The following is a 16,957-nucleotide window of genomic DNA, read 5'->3' as shown; positions in this document are numbered from 1 at the left end:
GACCTGCCTGTGGAGCTGCCTCAACTGTCACCTCCAGGAATGTGGGGAGATTGACAGCTCTGCCCCGTCCCCAGTGTGCTGCAGCCCCGTCCCCAGTGTGCTGCAGCCCTGGCCTGCGCAAGGCAGCAACCTGAGCTACCTCGTACAGAGAACCATACCAATGCGTAGAACAAAGGCTCTGTGAGTGCTGGTCCAAAGAAGAATGCTGTTGTGAGACATCTGAAAATGTCAGGCAGGAAAGAGTGCAAACCCTCGTAATCAATCCATGCTCTTCCCTCATAAAAAAAAGGAAAAAAAACCTGGCTTGTTAAATAAATGACTTGTCTAAATTTAAATGGCAGTTTAAGAAAACTCACCATTAGGAATAGTATTTTTCTTATTTTTATGAGCTAGAGTCCAGATTTATCTTTTTCTAAATTAAATTTGTCAGTGTTCTCAGAAGTTATCAAAGTGATGGGGATAGAGAATGTAATAAATTCTCATTTTATTTGTGGAATTATTTTCCTGGGATTTAAAAGGGTGAAACATGGCCTAATTTGAGTCTGAAGATGACCTTCCTTGCCGTCTTGAAACTGAACTGTTGTCATGAATGGTCCCATGAATCCAAGCCTTTGACTTTGGCTCTTGACTACTGAAGATTAGGGAGAAACACTTGGCATTGGATAGATCATAATATTTGTACTTAAGTCTTTGTCAGTTCTGCTCCCCTTGAAGTTATTTAAAACTTGGATATGGCCTATCCAGTGAAAGGAACAGCATTTTCTTCCAAAATGACAGCTGTCTTTTTAATTGAAATTGTGGTTGCTAGAGTGGTTTCTAGTTGTGGCTTTTGGGAAAAGTGTTCACATTCTTTAGCATGTGTACTGATTTCATTAACCACCAATTAGTTTCTGTTATAGATGTGGCAAAAATATCATATATCCTTCTGTGGCCAAGGTGAGAACCAGAGTTTGTGGTGTTCGTGTACTTAGCTGTCAGCTCTCAAAATATTTCTTTTCCCATGTTTGCCTGGCTCACTGGTCACTGTAGGCATTTGGAAGGAGTGCCACAGTGTCTGAGTTTTACCACTGTCCTTGGCAGCCAGTGCAAGTAATCTGAGTCTTTAAACATGAAGCAGCAGCAGAACAATGAAAATGCATAACGCTGCGCTTGGTAGTTGTCAGATTAAAGAGTTAAGTTGATTTCAGCTACTAAACTATTGCTCCCGAGTTTTCCATATCCATAAAATAAAGGAGTTGAACTAGAAGCTGAACTCTAGTCTAGAGAAACTTCCACCTTTTTCACCTTAAAGCCGTGAATCTCTGTAGATTCTTTGTGAGTTAAATCCTATTCAAAAAGGTGTCTTTTGTAAATGATTAGAGAATGTCCTCTTTTTTTCTTCATGTTTTAGCTTCTACTTTTGATAAATAAGAAGAAAGATACTAACATTCCTTAAGAATGACCACTTAATGGCCAAAATCCTTAAGGTTTTGCATCTATGATGTGCTGGCTTATTATGTTTAATTTATAGAGCTCACAATCAAAAAAATCTGACATGGCCCAGAGATTTCTAAGTATACTGTTTGGCAAAAAAAAAATGTATTTTCAAACCCTCGAAAAGGCACTACTATTTACTGAGCACCTACAAAGTGCCAGGCATTTATCAGCATTATTTAGTTCTTGAATAGATCACAGTCTAGTGGGCCATAGGTAGAAGAGACAGCAGATCATAGTGTGAAAGGCTGAAAGATTGACTTAAGCACAGAGTGTTGAGGGAAGGTGGGAGAATGGCATATGCTTTAGGCTGAAAATTGAACAGAGAGGGCTTATTCAGAAGGTAACAGGTTGGATGAGTCTTAAAAGAGTATCAGTCCATATAACCTCATGCTGTAGAGCTTCAGGATGGAGACCAGCGATGAGGACTCAGGATTGGGTGGAAACCAAAGCTATAATCCTTAGGAAACAGAATGTCCTGGATCTTCATGTAAATGGCTTTCTATTCTGGTACTTTTACACATGGATTTTTTTTTTTTAAACTTTGGGCTGCTTCATGTAAAAAAAAGGGCTTCCTTGGTGGCTCAGCTGGTAAAGAATCCACCTGCAATGCGGGAGACCTGGGTTCGATCTCTGGTTTGGGAAGATCCCCTGGACAAGGTGGAATGTCTACGCACTCCAGTATTCTGGCCTGGAAAATTCCATGGACTGTATGTAGTCGATGGAGTCACAAAGAGTCAGACATGACTGAGCAACTTTCACTACTATAGGGCACCTTGCCCAAATCCTTGCTTCAAGGTAAGTCCACCTAGAATTCATCCGGCTCACTGGGACTTCCTGTGTAGAAAGTTTTTCCCCTTGAACAAGACATTTGTTTCCCACATACTCAAGATTTTGACCCACAAGGTTCCAAGTCCAAGATCAATGATTATATATTTATGCAGCAGCCTCAAAGCAGGACTGAGTTTATCCCTAGCACTTAGATTATGATCACTCAATCATCAACTTTTTTTAAATTACTGCAGTGTGCTAGGTCTTGTGAGGTATGTAGCCTGCCTATAAGGAGCTTATCTTGCTGAGGAAATAAATTAATGTGAAAAAACAAGCAGATAGCACAAGTGATTTTATTTAATTTCAACAGAAAAACAAAAATTATGTTAGTTTGGCTATAGAGTGATTAATTCTGTTATTCTTAACAGATCTAGCATAGATCCAAATGTCTTTGTTTCCTTTATATGCAAGAAAAATATATATCCAAAAGTAAACATTTTCATAATGCTGCATTAACCTAATACAGGGATTAGAATAACAAGATCAGCTCATGCATTTTAAGAGTATAATGTTGTAATGATGATTTTGAAGCAGCATCTGTCTGTGTTACTGAAACAAAATGTTGATGCTGCCCTAACAGAATTTGAGTTGATGCTGACTCTCATCCTGACCCTGTGGGACCCTGTTCCTGATAATTACACACAGCACTGAGGCAAGAGGAACTTAAGTTCCAGGAATGCATTTATGGTTAATCAGTTGTTCAGGTTACTCAGACACCCAATGTATTTTAAAGCAAGGCTCCAGCCAAGTGGGGATTGGAGAGAGGGCTCTAATAGAATTGGATAATTGCCACTTGTTCTCCATTTAAATCAGCCTTTGTACCCATGACACTTTTCCCTTTAGCCAGCAAAATTGGGGGTGGTTTGTAATGTGTGCAGTATAATTGCCAGTTCACTGTTCAAGAGGAACAAAAAGTAACCTGCATGAAGAAACCGTAAAAAAATACACACTAGGCAACAAATGAAAGTGGCCACAGTACATGAGCACTCCGGGAATGAGCGCATGCCTATTATAGAACAAACTCCTGCTTGTATTTCTCAGAGAATATTGTTGAATTAAATGAAATAGATGTTAACTAACTCAGGGCCTACAAAAGACCTTTGGTGTTCATTTCCTTTTGCTTCTCTGGATCAGTCTCCAATTCACATGACCACCCTTGCTGGGTAAATGGCATTTTTTATAACCTTCAAGCACCGGAAGACAGTTGTAGTTCTGGACAGGGATGTCAATTCTCTGTTGTAATCCCACATCCGTTACTAAATTTCTAAATGACTAGAGGCATGTCCCTTAACTTCTTTTGGCCTTAGTTTTTCCATTTACAAAATGAAGCTAGTGATACCTGTCTTCAGTCCCTGACTGATGGCGGGGGGAGGGGTGGGGGGGGGCGCAAGAATTTTTATTTCTTTAAAAGGGAGCATAAAAATTCATCACGCAAAATGAAAAATATTACTAGTTTATTTTGTTTCAGGCTGAAATGTTCTAAGCACAGCCTGAGGTGAAGGGTAATAAATGAACTATTTGAGATCTTACTTGCACCAGAAGTAAAATTCAGACTACAGTTTTTTCTTCTGTAAAATAGAATCGAATTTCTATTTAAAAAATAAGTAGCAGAAGGGAAGTAGATACCATTTTCCATTTCATTTTTTCCTAAATGAGATAGGATTGAGGCAAGGCCTCTAAAATAAAAGTAGACTAATAAAAATCTGGAAGACTGAGAAGAATACGCTTGAAGATGAGATTCCCTGCACATGTTAGAAAGCAAAGTAAAAGAAGAGTTTCAAAGTTCTCAGGTGGTCCTTAGAGATTCTAGTCATCCTTGCTTTGAGTATAAGTAAATTTCTTTTTTGATATATATCAAGTGCAGTGTGGACAAAAAAAAGATGCAGATAGTCTTATTCTATGTACAGAATTTCATCAGTAGCTATAGTGACATTTTACTTCTTAGAAAAGAAGCATAACCAAAATGTATTGCACTCTGGTTACTCATAAGCCAAAAGGTCCATGTGGAGCTGGGAACATGAGGGTTAGGAAATTAATGCCTTTCCTCATTGGTCTTTTGGAAATCACTCTTGGCAGTTGAGTGTTCAGTCTCCAAACTGGCACTCTCGGCAACATAAGAACCAGCTTGGGAAAAGAACCTTCCTTGCCTCAGGTATCCCTACTTGGTGCCACCAGCTGCCATCTGCTTCTGCATAGAAATGGCAGGACTCTGTGTTCTTGCTGGAGTGAGGGCACATACTGTTCATTCCTGTTTTGAACATCCTCCATCCCGAAGATAACTTCAGTAATGTAGGGAATGCACATAGACACACTCACACAATCCAGAGAAATTAAGAAAAAATGAAGCTAATGACATGGCATTGCTAAGAAATATAGCTGCATTGAGCTTACTAGCACCTGTTAATTTGTGATATTTCGAAATTGCCATTTGCAGTCATTTGAGGACCACAGGCCATTTTAGGTCAGCAGGTTAGATCATTTTGAGTTCATATTAATGGGCTGCTGTTAGCCTTCAGTGTGCTGATAGCAACAAGAAAGTAAACACAGAAACCTCAGGATTACCTATTTTCTACTATGAACTTGTTATATGCCATCCAGAGAATTCTTGGATTTTTTTTTTAAACAAAACTGTTTTAAGGAAACAGATTTTAAAATTAAGTTATTTGTATATCATTTTCCTCTGAAATGATTTAAAATAAGCACATAAAAATGTAATATGTCTGAATTTTTTCTGTCAGTTGCACTTTGGTGCAAAAAAGTCATCTTTTGCAATATTAAAGCCTAAAACGCTGAGGTTGAAAGAATTCCTTGAAAATGTCAAAAATCTGTTGTTTTGCCTTCATAATATATGTTTAATAACAAATCATATGATTTTCTTGGTCCTTTCATTTGGATCTCAGTAAATTCCTGCCAGGTGAATGAGACAGTTGTTATCCCAAGTGTCTAGAAGCGGACTGGAGAGCTTTGACTTGTTCATCATGATGGTAACGGGCTCTGCACTGGGGCCAAGGTCTTTGTACCTCTTCATATCTACCATGGAGTACTCAGACAGGCAAGCAAAATAGAGGTATACTTGTTCTGTATTTTTAAATATGTAAAATGTTTTTTTCAATCACTGCTAAGTTACCAGCATTGAAACCCACGTGTGTGTGTGGTCATCAGAGGGTTTCGTTTCAAGAAGACATAGTCAAAGCTGAAGCCAGTTGGGGGCAGAGCCATAAAGAATTTATTTAAGCCATAAACTCCCAGCAACCCACCAAACCTGCCATGTTTATGTTTCCCCTTCCAAGTAAGTATCTGTTTTAGTACATGAGAGCATTTCTTTGTTTTTCCTTTCCCTAAGTAAAAATGCCCAAATTTCCATTCATGGCCAGCATTTCTGTAGCATCCGCTGCTCCGTTTTCAACTGTTTTCATCAGCGATTCTCAGCCTGGCTTCCCCAGGACAGGGCGATGGTATTTACATGCAGTTTTCCCACCAGCTCCAGGAAGCCTAAGGGATGTGGGTGAGGGGGGTGCCCTCCAGACTTCTCCAGTGTTGAGAAAGGAGGTAAATCATCCATGAACCTTGCTGCTTTGTTATTAAATAGTATTATAAACAATAACCACTAATGTTTATCAAGCACTCACAGGTGCTAGGTAATTTGTAATGAGTTCTGTCTGCATTTTCCCATTTAATTCTCATAACAACCCTCTGAGGGGGTCGGCACTACTGTAGTACCCATTTTACACAGGAGAAAACAGTTTACTTGGCTTACATTGGTGAAGATCATCAGGCTGTTGAACTCAAACTCAAGTCTGTCTACAAAGGTTGATATTACTGATTGTGCCTTCAGCCCCTGCACCAGTGGGGGGCAATCGCAGGGTGTTTCCATTCCTGTCCTCTTACTTGGCCTTCACAGGAACCCTAGGTCATGGGACTGATGCTTCCAAAGGCCATGGGCATTGGGAGTTGAGGGTGGAGCAGAAGATCTCTCAGAGGCACTGCCAGTGTAAGCCCAGGGCTCCAGGAAGACCTTTAAGGAGCTGTGATATCACCAGGGGCCCCTGTGGCCTGAACTGATACTAAAATTACTCAGTGACTTTATTCAGCATGAACTACATTCTAGAAACCATGCCACCTGTTATGTATGTAAATGTGTGTGTATAATATCTTGTGTTTCTGTAGCACAGAAGCATTCATGTAATATAATAAGCAGTGCAAATTTCATGCAAACTCCCTGGTTACCATTCAGTGGCGGGGGGCGGTGGGGGTTGGTGAGTGTTATACGTCTTGCACAAGGCGTAACAGATGCAGCCAAGCATCACAAGTTCAGATGGACCTCTTCCTGCTGGGACATGAACTGGTAGTAGCCCCAGCCACCTGGAGAATAGCCTGTGTGGTGGGAGTTGAGAGCCACAGTGGTCCTCAGGGTACCTTGCCCTGACTGGGATGGTTGGTGGCACTCATGGTACAGGATCTGGAGCCACTGGGCTCCTTGTGTTTAACTCTTACTGTATGTTGGGCTCAGTGCTAAGCTTTTTACCCACATTTCCACAGTTGACTCTTAAAACAACCTATTAGGTGGATACTGTCCCTGGTTCGCAGATAGAGAAATAAGATTAAGGGGCAAATGGTTTGGCAGTAAGGGGCAGGGCTGAGACTCATGGCTAGTCTTCCTGGGTCCAAGACCCCTGCCCCTTCCCTTGAGACCAACAGTGGGGGAGGGGGGGAGGGGAGAAGTGAAGGGTGGCGCAGTCTTCACCGGGCAGTACAGACCAAGATATGCCCCAGGGGAATGCGGACTCCCCACATAGTACGTCTCTTGTCAGGGGATTGAGGTCTCAAGAGTTTCAGCAGCTCCTGCTGGTGAGGTCAGCAGTCCAGCTGCTCTAGGTCCTCCCCCTTCCCCAATGATTTCTCATGGCAGAGATGATCTTTTCCAGGGCTTCAGGTGGTGCATTGTGGCGTGATACGGATCAGGTCCTTCTGGACAGGAGGGCCTCTGGCTGTGGCTCACGTTGCAGGGCTGGTGGTGCATGCACACGTAGGATCCCAGCACTGACCCTGAACGCTCTAAACAGAAGGCGGGGAGGTGCCCCTGGGACACCTGGACAGCCGCTGTCCTCCTCTTCACGGCAAAGCCTCACTCTTCGATCACTGTGTCTTGGGATGTGTAGCATGCTTAATTCTATCACCAAAGGCCTCTGGCTTACTTATTAATGGATTTTAAAAATAAGTTGGTAAAACTTATTTTGTAAATAAGTTTTTATTTATTTGGTAAAACAAATATTTGATGGATATTTTTAATCTCTCCTTGAGTGGTTCTAGCCATAGGGTGTTAACCAGAGAGGCCACTATGCAACTGGCTATAAAGCACTGGCTCTGAAGAAGGTTTGTTCTTCTCCTGCCTCTTGGAGTGATAGAAAATACAGAATTGGGGTGAAAGAGGGATTGTTTTTTGTGTGTGTTGGCTTGTGTGCTTTTGTTTTGGTTGGTCTTTATTGTTTGAAAGAGAAGTCACTGTCAGCACATACAGAAGGCTTAGGATCAACAGATACTTGCTTGAGGCCTGCTCTGTAGGGACTGGGGCTCTTACGTGAGCTTTCACACTGAATCCCACTATCTTGCCCACACTTCACTAACCGGTCTGGTGGGTGAGGGTAAACGACCAGTGTGTGCAGGGCAGCCTCTCCCCACGCAGCTGAGCCTCCACCCAGGAGGAAAGACAGTAACTTCAGGGTTAGCTATCTTCTCAGCATTACAAAATGACTGTAACACACACTGCCTAGTTATTACCTGTCCAGATCATTCTGAGTACTCTCCTTGTGAGTGAGTGAAGTCACTCAGTCGTGTCCGACTCTTTGCAACTCCACGGACTGTAGCCTACCAGGCTCCTCCATCCATGGGATTTCCCAGGCAAGAATACTGGAGTGGGGTGCCATTGCCTTCTCCAGGAGATCTTCCCGACCCAGGGATTGAACCCAGGTCTCCCGCATTGTAGGTAGACGCCTTACTGTCTGAGCCACCAGGGAAGTCCCTTGTATTAACCCATTTAAACCTCACAGCAGCTCCACGAGGTAGGTTCTGTCATTAGCTTCATTGCACTGTCCCTCGATGCAAACAAGCACCCTAATGGCAAAACTGTAAAGTTTTTTATTTCCATTGCCTGTTCTGCATGCTTTTTCTAAATTGGACTGCATTTTTAAAAGATTAATAAAATGCTGTGGTACACCAGCAAAACAAGAAAAAGGAACAAAATAGCTGTTCTAAAACTGGCAGATTCTGATGAATTTGAAAATTGAAATGTTAGAAAATATACTATTTGCTCAGTTTAGATTATACTACAAAATTAGAGTACTGACTCTGCTTCAGTAAATTTCTTTGTGAATGCGAGTGCTGCTGCCTATGTCGATTTATTGAACTTATTTCGAAAGAAAATACCCTCCTCAGAGCCAGGAACGGGCAGGGAAGCAGCACTGCTGCTGGTCATCCTCTCGAAACGCCTTTAAAAACCAGGCTGTATTGCAAGTTTATAGTGAAGATACATTTCTCCCTCTTAAACTGTGACTTCCATTTTGTGGTATAATTAAGGGCAATTACTCCAGTTAGAGATTCTAGCCTGAGTGAGGCTGAGTTAATAAATAGCTGTTTGCCTCTAGCATTAGCAAGGGGTATCTTCATTAAAGTGGTGATGTTGTCAGGTACACTAAGTAGGTTACCATGGTATTTGTGGGTTTCAGCCTGGACTCTGTCTCTTCCTGAAATTAAAAATGTTCATTCTTCAGTAAAACGTGCTTCCTTACACAGCAAAGCAGAAGGAACATTAAACAGGTGAAATGACTAGGGCTCAGGAACTCCACTGCAAAGGCTAATTAATGCATGATACTTTAAGATAAGTATTAACTCTGATAGGTTTTGTAAGAAAAAAAAAAAAAAAAGCTGCTTAATCTCTGTATCTGTCCATCCATCCATCTGGAGGGAATGTTCTCTAGCACGTGGAAAAGCTGCTGCTTTCCTTCAGAAAACCCTGCCCACACACCGGACCAACTAGTTAACAGGGATTTCATCTAATTAATCTTTGAATACACAGCTTGACACACAACAGATGGCAAGAACTGTGTGCTAAATGAATGCATAAATCCTGCCTATCCTTAAGCCAAATCAGTGTAAGAGACATTTTGAATTGTGTGTGATTGTACTGCTGGCTGACTCGGGGCAGTATTTGAAGACAGTGCATTGTCCCCAGGTGCTGGGACAAAGCACTGGAAAGTGGGAGAGAACTGGCCTGTGTAGGAACAAGGCATCGTGATTGGATTAACTCCCTTGGCAGTTCTCAGAGCATCGTCAGGCCAGCAGATTCAGGTTCCAAATCTACTAAAGATCCTGGATAACTTTGGGAAGTTATATATTTCCACAGGTGTGCAGTTAACTATAGAAAGGAAAGTGGTAACGTTATATTTTAGTTCTAAGCCATCAGTTTCATTGTGAAATTTTTTATTTTCTAAGACCCTGGGGAAAACACTTAAAATGTAAGGCCTGGTTTTTTTCATGCCTTCTATGCCTGTGTCATGGAAAAATTATTTAGCAGAAAAGTACAAAATAGTCCTGATTCAGATGGGAGAAGGATCCATAAGCTGCCAGTCTAAACTGGCCAGCTCACCTGTGCTGTTTTTCTGTTATTTTGATTAGCCTGATGGATGATTCTGAGCAAAATTGTTCTTTTTTACAGATTTCCTCAAAGATGTGTAGTCTTAAATGTCATCTTTCTAGTTTGAGAAAGGGGCTTTGAAAGCTCTTGGGAAGATAAACGCTAAAATTGAAAGGATTTTCTAGTTAAACCTCAGTTATTTAGAAAATTCTGATAAAGAGGACATGGTATTTCTCAGGTGCCCAGTTAACATTAACTTCATTGCCTAGTACATAGTAGAAGGTAATTAACATATCAGATTATATAGTATTACCTTATGAAAAATCTGAAATTTCTGTTTTGATCAGTAAGTAAAAGCATGAACTGATGTTTCTAGAATCTATACCATAATTAAAGGAATCTCATTCTAAGCTTTATATGTTCTTAAATTTGTATTTATTTTATTTTTTTGTTGAAGAAGAATTGCTTTACAAAATTTTTTTGTTTTTGGTCAAGCCTCAACATGAATCAGCCATAGGCATACATATGTCCCCTCCCTTTTGAATCTCCCATCTCCTTCCCCATCCCATCCCTCTAGGTTGATACAGAGCCCCTGTTTGAGTTTCCTGAGCCATACAGCAAATTCCCTTTGGCTATCTATTTTACATATGGTAATGTACGTTTCCATGTTACTCTTTCCATATAGCTCACCCTCTCCTCCCCTTTCCCCATGTCCATAAGTCTATTCTCTCTGTCTGTTTCTCCATTGCTGCCCTATAAATAAATTCTTCAGTACCATTTTTCTAGATTCTGTATATGTGCATTAGAATACAACATTTATCTCTTTCTGACTCATTTCACTCTATAGAATAGATTCTAGGTTCATCCACCTCATTAGAAGTGACTCAAAGACGTTCCTTTTCATGGCTGAGTAATATTCCATAGTGCATATGCACCACGACTTCTCCATCCATTCATCTGTCAGTGGACATACAAGTTGCCTCCATGTTCTAGCTATTGCAAACAGTGCTCCAATGAACAATGGGATACACGTGTCTTTTTCAGTTTTGGTTTCCTCAGGGTTTGGGCCCAGGAGTGGGACCACTGGGCCACATGGCAGCTCCATTCCTAGTTCTCCAAGGAATCTCCACACCATCCTCCGCAGTGGCCGCATCAACTTACATTCCCACCGGCAGTGCAAGAGCGCCCTCCCCACCACACACACACACCCTCTCAAGCACTCACTATCTGTAGACTTTTTGAGGAGAGATTATAGTTGAAAATTTCCCCAGCATGGAAAAGGAAATAGTCAATCAAGTCCAAGAGGCTCAAAGAGTCTATACAGGATAAACCCAAGGAGAAACACACCAAGACACATACTAATCAAACTAACAAAGACTAAACACAAAGAATATTAAAAGCAGCAAGGGAAAAGCAACAAGTAACATACAAGGGAAACCCCATATGTTTAACAGTTGGTCTTTCAACAGAAACTCTGCAGGCCAGAAGGCAATGGCAGGATATATTTAAAGTACTGAGAGGGAAAATTCTACAATCAAGATTACTGTACCCAGCAAGGATCTCATTCAAAACTGATGGAGTAGTAAAAAGCTTTTCAGACAAGCAAAAGTTAAGAGAATTCAGTACCACCAAACCAGCTTTACAACAAATGTTAAAGGGACTTATATAGTCAAGAAATACAAGAGAAGAATAAAGATCTACCAAATCAACCCCAAACATTTAAGGAAATGGCAATAAGAACATTTATATCAATAATTACTTTAAATGGAAATGAATGAAATGCTTCAACCAAAAGACACAGGCTGGCTAAATGGATACAAAAACAAGACCCATATATATGCTGTCTACAAGAAACCCACTTCAGACCTCAAGACACATAGAGACTCAAAGTGAGAGGATGTAAAAATATATTCCATGCAAATGGGAAGCAAAAGAAAGTTGGAGTATCAATCCTCATATCAGACAAAATAGACCTTAAAGAATATTACAAGAGATAAGGAAGGACACTTGATGATCAGGGGATCATTCCAAGAGGAAGACGTAACAATTGTAAATATCTATGCACCCAACGTAGGAGTACCTCAATGTGTGTATTTTTCTTTTATGTAGATGTATATTAGATATTAAACTTAACTATAACATAGCAACTGATTGATTATTCAGATGCTATGAAAGCATTTATCAAGTTGGCCTAATCTGATGCATGTTTGTATCATAGTTAATTTCTTGTCACTAATAAAAAGTTCAGGTGGCTAATGGATGCTGTTCCTCTCTCTAGGTTTATTTCAATCTACAGAGGACCCAGCCACACCTATAAGGTCCAGAGGCTGACGGAATTTACATGCTACTCCTTCAGAATCCAGGCAGCCAGTGAAGCTGGGGAAGGGCCCTTCTCAGAAACCTACACCTTCAGCACAACCAAGAGTGTCCCCCCCACCATCAAAGGTTTGTAGACCATGTATTTCAGTGTGCTATTCTATGAGGAGATGTTGGGATTTAGTGTAGGAGGCTCAATTCTGACCTTAAATATGCTCTTCAGCCAGATAGAGTCAAAAGAACTTTCTAAAAGAGAAGATTGGGAAATAGGTTCTACGGGGGGAATGAGAGGCCTTAAAGGAGATGGCTTACTGGTGTGACTTCTCTTGAGTACACATAAATTATCACAGACAACAGTGAGGCAGTCTTATCCCCACAGGAGATAGGTGGACAGAGAGAAGAGAGAGACCAGAGTGACAGATGCTGGGTTAGGAATGCAGGTGAATTCCTGGTGGTGCAATGCCCATGGCGTTTACCACAGAGGTTTGAGTACCTCCCTTCAACAGTTGATCCACATCTTTGGATGCCCTTGGTGTGTAGATGAGAAGCTAACAAGGGCGGCATCCCCGCCTTCCCTCCAGCCCACAGCTCTCACGGGAAAGCTGCAGCAGCAGGCTGTCCTCATCTCCTGGGATATTTGTCTTGAGGTTTGTGAATGACTGGTTGATTTTCTGCCCACTTCATGGGATCAGGGAGTGAGCAAAAGCCAGCTCCACTCAAGGTCTCCCCCCACCAGATCTGCTCAGTCCTCATCTCCCACTTTCAGCCACAGAGTGCTGCCTCTGCACAGCAGACCCACCAGGTAGACAGCAACAGAGCAAAGCTGGCTTATCCCTTCTCACCAGTGCTGGGCCCAGGTCCAGCCCCTCTAGGACTCTTGAGTCTGTACCTTCCCCTCCCCAGTACCTCCCTCTTTGCTTTATCCAGCTGCTGCCCAAAATGACTCTGAGTTTGACAGATAGACCAGCAGCCCACTTGAACCAGGTTTTACATGGGGTCAAGTGAGGGTTGGCTCTGTTATTTGAGGCGCTAGGCTGTGAGCACAAGTTATATATTTGGCCCCAAGAGCTAGGCCATTTGAATCACCTGCTTCCACACAAAGAGCTGTATCAGATACACCAGGATATGGAGTGCATTATAGGAGGGTGTGGGGCCTCCAGGGCCTGAGTCAGGGTCTGACTCACATTCTGTTAAGGGTTCCCATAGCACCTTGCAGGGTAACTTAGAATCGCTTAGAATCAGTTATGTCCAACTCTTTGCAACTCCATGGACTGTAGCCTGCCAGGCTCCTCTGTTGATGGGATTTCCCATGCAAGAATACTGGAGCGGGTTGCCATTTCTTACTCTAGGGGGTCTTCCTGAGCCAGGGATAGAACCCACGTCTCCTGCATTGGCAGGCAAATTCTTTACCACTGAGGCACCAGGGAAGCCCCCTTGCAGGGTACTATATGGTAAATGCCTTCCCCGTGCTCCCCTGCCCCTCAGTGGTCCAGAAGATCTTTGACTTCATGTGACTAAGATACTGATGTAAATGAATGTAGACTTGCTGGGTCACTTGGATATTAAATGCCCTGGCACTTTGGTGTGGCTTTGCCTCTTAGCTGTAACAGGAGTTCCTGACCATGCTGTGGTTCATAGGTTTGTTGTAACAGGGAGGTGTGCCACATTTTATCAGTTAGCTAAACAAGTGCAGGGGTCTTTCCAACACTATCTTTGCCTCTGAAAGTGATTGTTGAGGTAGCTTGATCTTTTGGAAAATACACCGAATTAATAGTCCTCGTAGGTCTCGGTGCTGTTTCTGCAGGTGGACGGTGTCCTCAGGCCGCCACAGTCAAGTCTTCTTCCTCTCACTTTTAGATTCAGGAAATTGGCATAGCTGGAGGACTGTGTGGTTGGCTGAGATTCTTTATTTTGTTTTTCCATAAATTTCAGCCAACTCATACAAACTTTTTTTTAAAGACAACTTTTATTTTTCTGAAATAGTATTGTACAGAATTGAAAGTAGAAACAGCTGCCTCTAAAGAATTCATGTAATTTGAAATTTAAAATAAGGGCATTCCGTGAGAGGAGTTACACATGCTAGTTACAAAATGGAAACAGATATTGAATATAATATTAGAATTTTATAGCCTGTAAGTGCTCTGCTTCAAACTAATATAAGTTCACTTTAAACTGGAATGATGAGCCCAGTAGGTAGAAAATTAAAATACACCAACGTAAGATAGCTTTTACAGGCTTACCTCAAATGCCACCTGCTCCTCAAACCTTTCTTAGACCCTCACGTGAACGTGGCCTCTCTCCCCTGGAACTCCCCAGTGTTTTCTTTGTACCTCTCATTCTTATCCAGCCTACATTATGTCTGCTTGCTTATCTTTGTTCCATACCTTTCTCTCTGCTTCCCTTAACTACATCTTAATTTCCTTGAAAGCAGTGTCTAGTTTTGCAAAGTACCTAACACAGGACTTAATCATAGAAGGTTCTCATTAGCCTTAAGAAAACATGAGAATGCAAGCCAGGTCAAGCAGTTATTAATAGGATGATGAGCAAAGGACTCTTGGCCTGTGGCTTGAATGCCTTCTCTTGGTAAAGGGTGCCCTGATGGATTTCTAGGGGGCTGGACAGATAAACTCCCCTCGCAGGGCAGGCACAAGCACACTCCCCCTCTCTCGGGTCCTCACTAATATTACTGCAGTACTGACCATTTATATGATACTTTGAATTTTTGACCGTGGATGTGTGGATTTGTATTTCAGCACCTCGAGTAACACAGTTAGAAGGAAATGCATGTGAAATTTTATGGGAGACGGTACCACCCATGAAAGGCGATCCTGTCAACTACATTCTGCAGGTGTTGGTTGGAAGAGAATCTGAGTACAAACAGGTGAGAACCAGCCTGTGTAGCATGTATGTGGCCTGTCAGTCTGGTTGGCTCCTGGCCTCTGCCTGTTGCTGTGAGGAACTACATTTTTCTTAAAATCGATCGTAGAAACTGATTCACATGTACCCGTTACTTGACTCTTCAGGATATAGTAGCTCTAGCTTATGTTCTTACATTTTCAGTTTCTCAAGCATGATCTCATGGGTTTTAAGTTCTATATTTGTATTTGATATTGCCTGTGATATTCGCAAGTATCAAACTGTGTATGTATCGAAAATTGTGTCAGTGATTTTACTCGAGGGAAAAAGTGTCAACCTAGTTACTGAAGCCCTTCTTCTATCTGCCTTTTTTATGGAAGTTATTATTGAAGGATGAGGAAGGAAGAAGATGACTTATCAGCCCTCAGGGCTGTGATGCAGAAGCTTTGGGTCACTGTTGTCGCCCTTTAATGTGCATAGGATCATATGAGAATGTTCATGTGGATTCTGATTCAGTCCATCTGGGGTCATGGGTCAAGCCCCCAAGTGACACTGATGTTGCTAGTGCATGGACCATGTCTTGAGTAGCAAGACTATACGTATCACATGATAAAGGATTTGGGTTTATCATCCGTTACACCCTTTTTGATCCTGATTCTTCCAGAGCCACTCATTGTCTTGTCACTGGCTATGAAAGATTCAGCTACTCTATAGGTTTCCATAACATCCCCTAATAACTACGTGAAAGCAGAATATAACACTATTGCTCTGTTGGGAAAGCTGAGACCCGCTCCTTACCAGCACTTGTAATAGAGGTGTGCGTTTACATCAGACTCAAGAGGTTGAAGATAAATGCCACCTGCCTTCTGAATCTTTATCATAATTTGCAAAAACTTCTTTATTCAGATAAAGAATAAAGGCTCCAGATACACAGAACAAGTAGAAAAAACGATTCAGGGCTTGTGTTAGTTCACTGGTTAATATTCCTCATGTAATAATAATGTGTAGAAAGAAAGAAAATTGTAGTAAATTTCATAATCCTTTGTTACTATGAAGTGTCAGATTAAAAAGTGAATTGCTTGAAACACATTTTGCAGAAACTTGTTTTAAATATAACAGCTACCAGTATTGTTTAACATCAGTGGATGGTTTCACCAGTTTCCACCATTCCTCGTAAATAAGAGCACACACACTCTTGTTTCCTTTCACCTTAGAATCTCATTTTATACAGAATATTTCATTTCACAGTAAATAATTTTTTAATTTATTGTAATTGGAGACTAATTACTTTACAATATTGTGGTGGTTTTTGCCATACATTGATGTGAATCAGCCACGGGTATACATGTGTCCAGTCCCAAACCCCCGCCCACTTCCCTCCCTGTTTCATTCCCCTGGGTTGTCCCAGTACACCAACTTTAAGTGCCCTGTCTCATGCAGCAAACTTGGACTGGTGCTCTATGTCACATATGGTAATATACATGTTTCAGTGCTATTCTCTCAAATCATCCCACCCTCGCCTTCTCCCAGAGTCCAAAAGTCTGTGTCTCTCTTAGTGTCTTGCATATAAGGGTCATCATTACTATCTTTCTAAATTCTCTATAGATGCATTAATATACCGTATTGGTGTTTTTCTGACTGACTTCACTCTGTATAATAGGCTCCAGTTTCATCCACCTCGTTAGAACTGACTCATGTGTTCTTTTTAATGGCTGAGTAATACTCCATTGTGTATATGTACCACAACTTTCTTATCCATTCATCTGCTGATGGACATCTAGGTTGCTTCCATGTCCTGGCTATTGTAAACAGTGCTGCAGTGAACATTGGGGTACACGTGTCTCTTTCAAT

The 16,957-nt window shown here is 41.6% G+C and overlaps 1 protein-coding gene across 6 annotated transcripts in view; it reads left to right on the top strand.

The window, feature by feature from the left end:
• The window catches only part of FNDC3B (fibronectin type III domain containing 3B), a 355,159-nt gene that overhangs the window by 327,023 nt on the left and 11,179 nt on the right, over positions 1 to 16,957 (top strand). For all 6 annotated transcript variants that reach the window (XM_015092550.4, XM_015092551.4, XM_042234418.2 and 3 more), the window contains 2 exons: positions 12,213 to 12,379; positions 15,004 to 15,131. In XM_015092550.4, the coding sequence (XP_014948036.3) occupies positions 12,213 to 12,379; positions 15,004 to 15,131 (295 nt within the window). The remainder of the gene's footprint in view (positions 1 to 12,212; positions 12,380 to 15,003; positions 15,132 to 16,957) is intronic.

This window comes from Ovis aries, chromosome 1 (assembly GCF_016772045.2).
Source record: "Ovis aries strain OAR_USU_Benz2616 breed Rambouillet chromosome 1, ARS-UI_Ramb_v3.0, whole genome shotgun sequence".
Classification (NCBI taxonomy): Eukaryota; Metazoa; Chordata; class Mammalia; order Artiodactyla; family Bovidae; genus Ovis; species Ovis aries.
The sequence above is the reverse complement of the archived record's forward strand: the minus strand, read 5'-3'. Positions and strand labels throughout refer to the sequence as shown.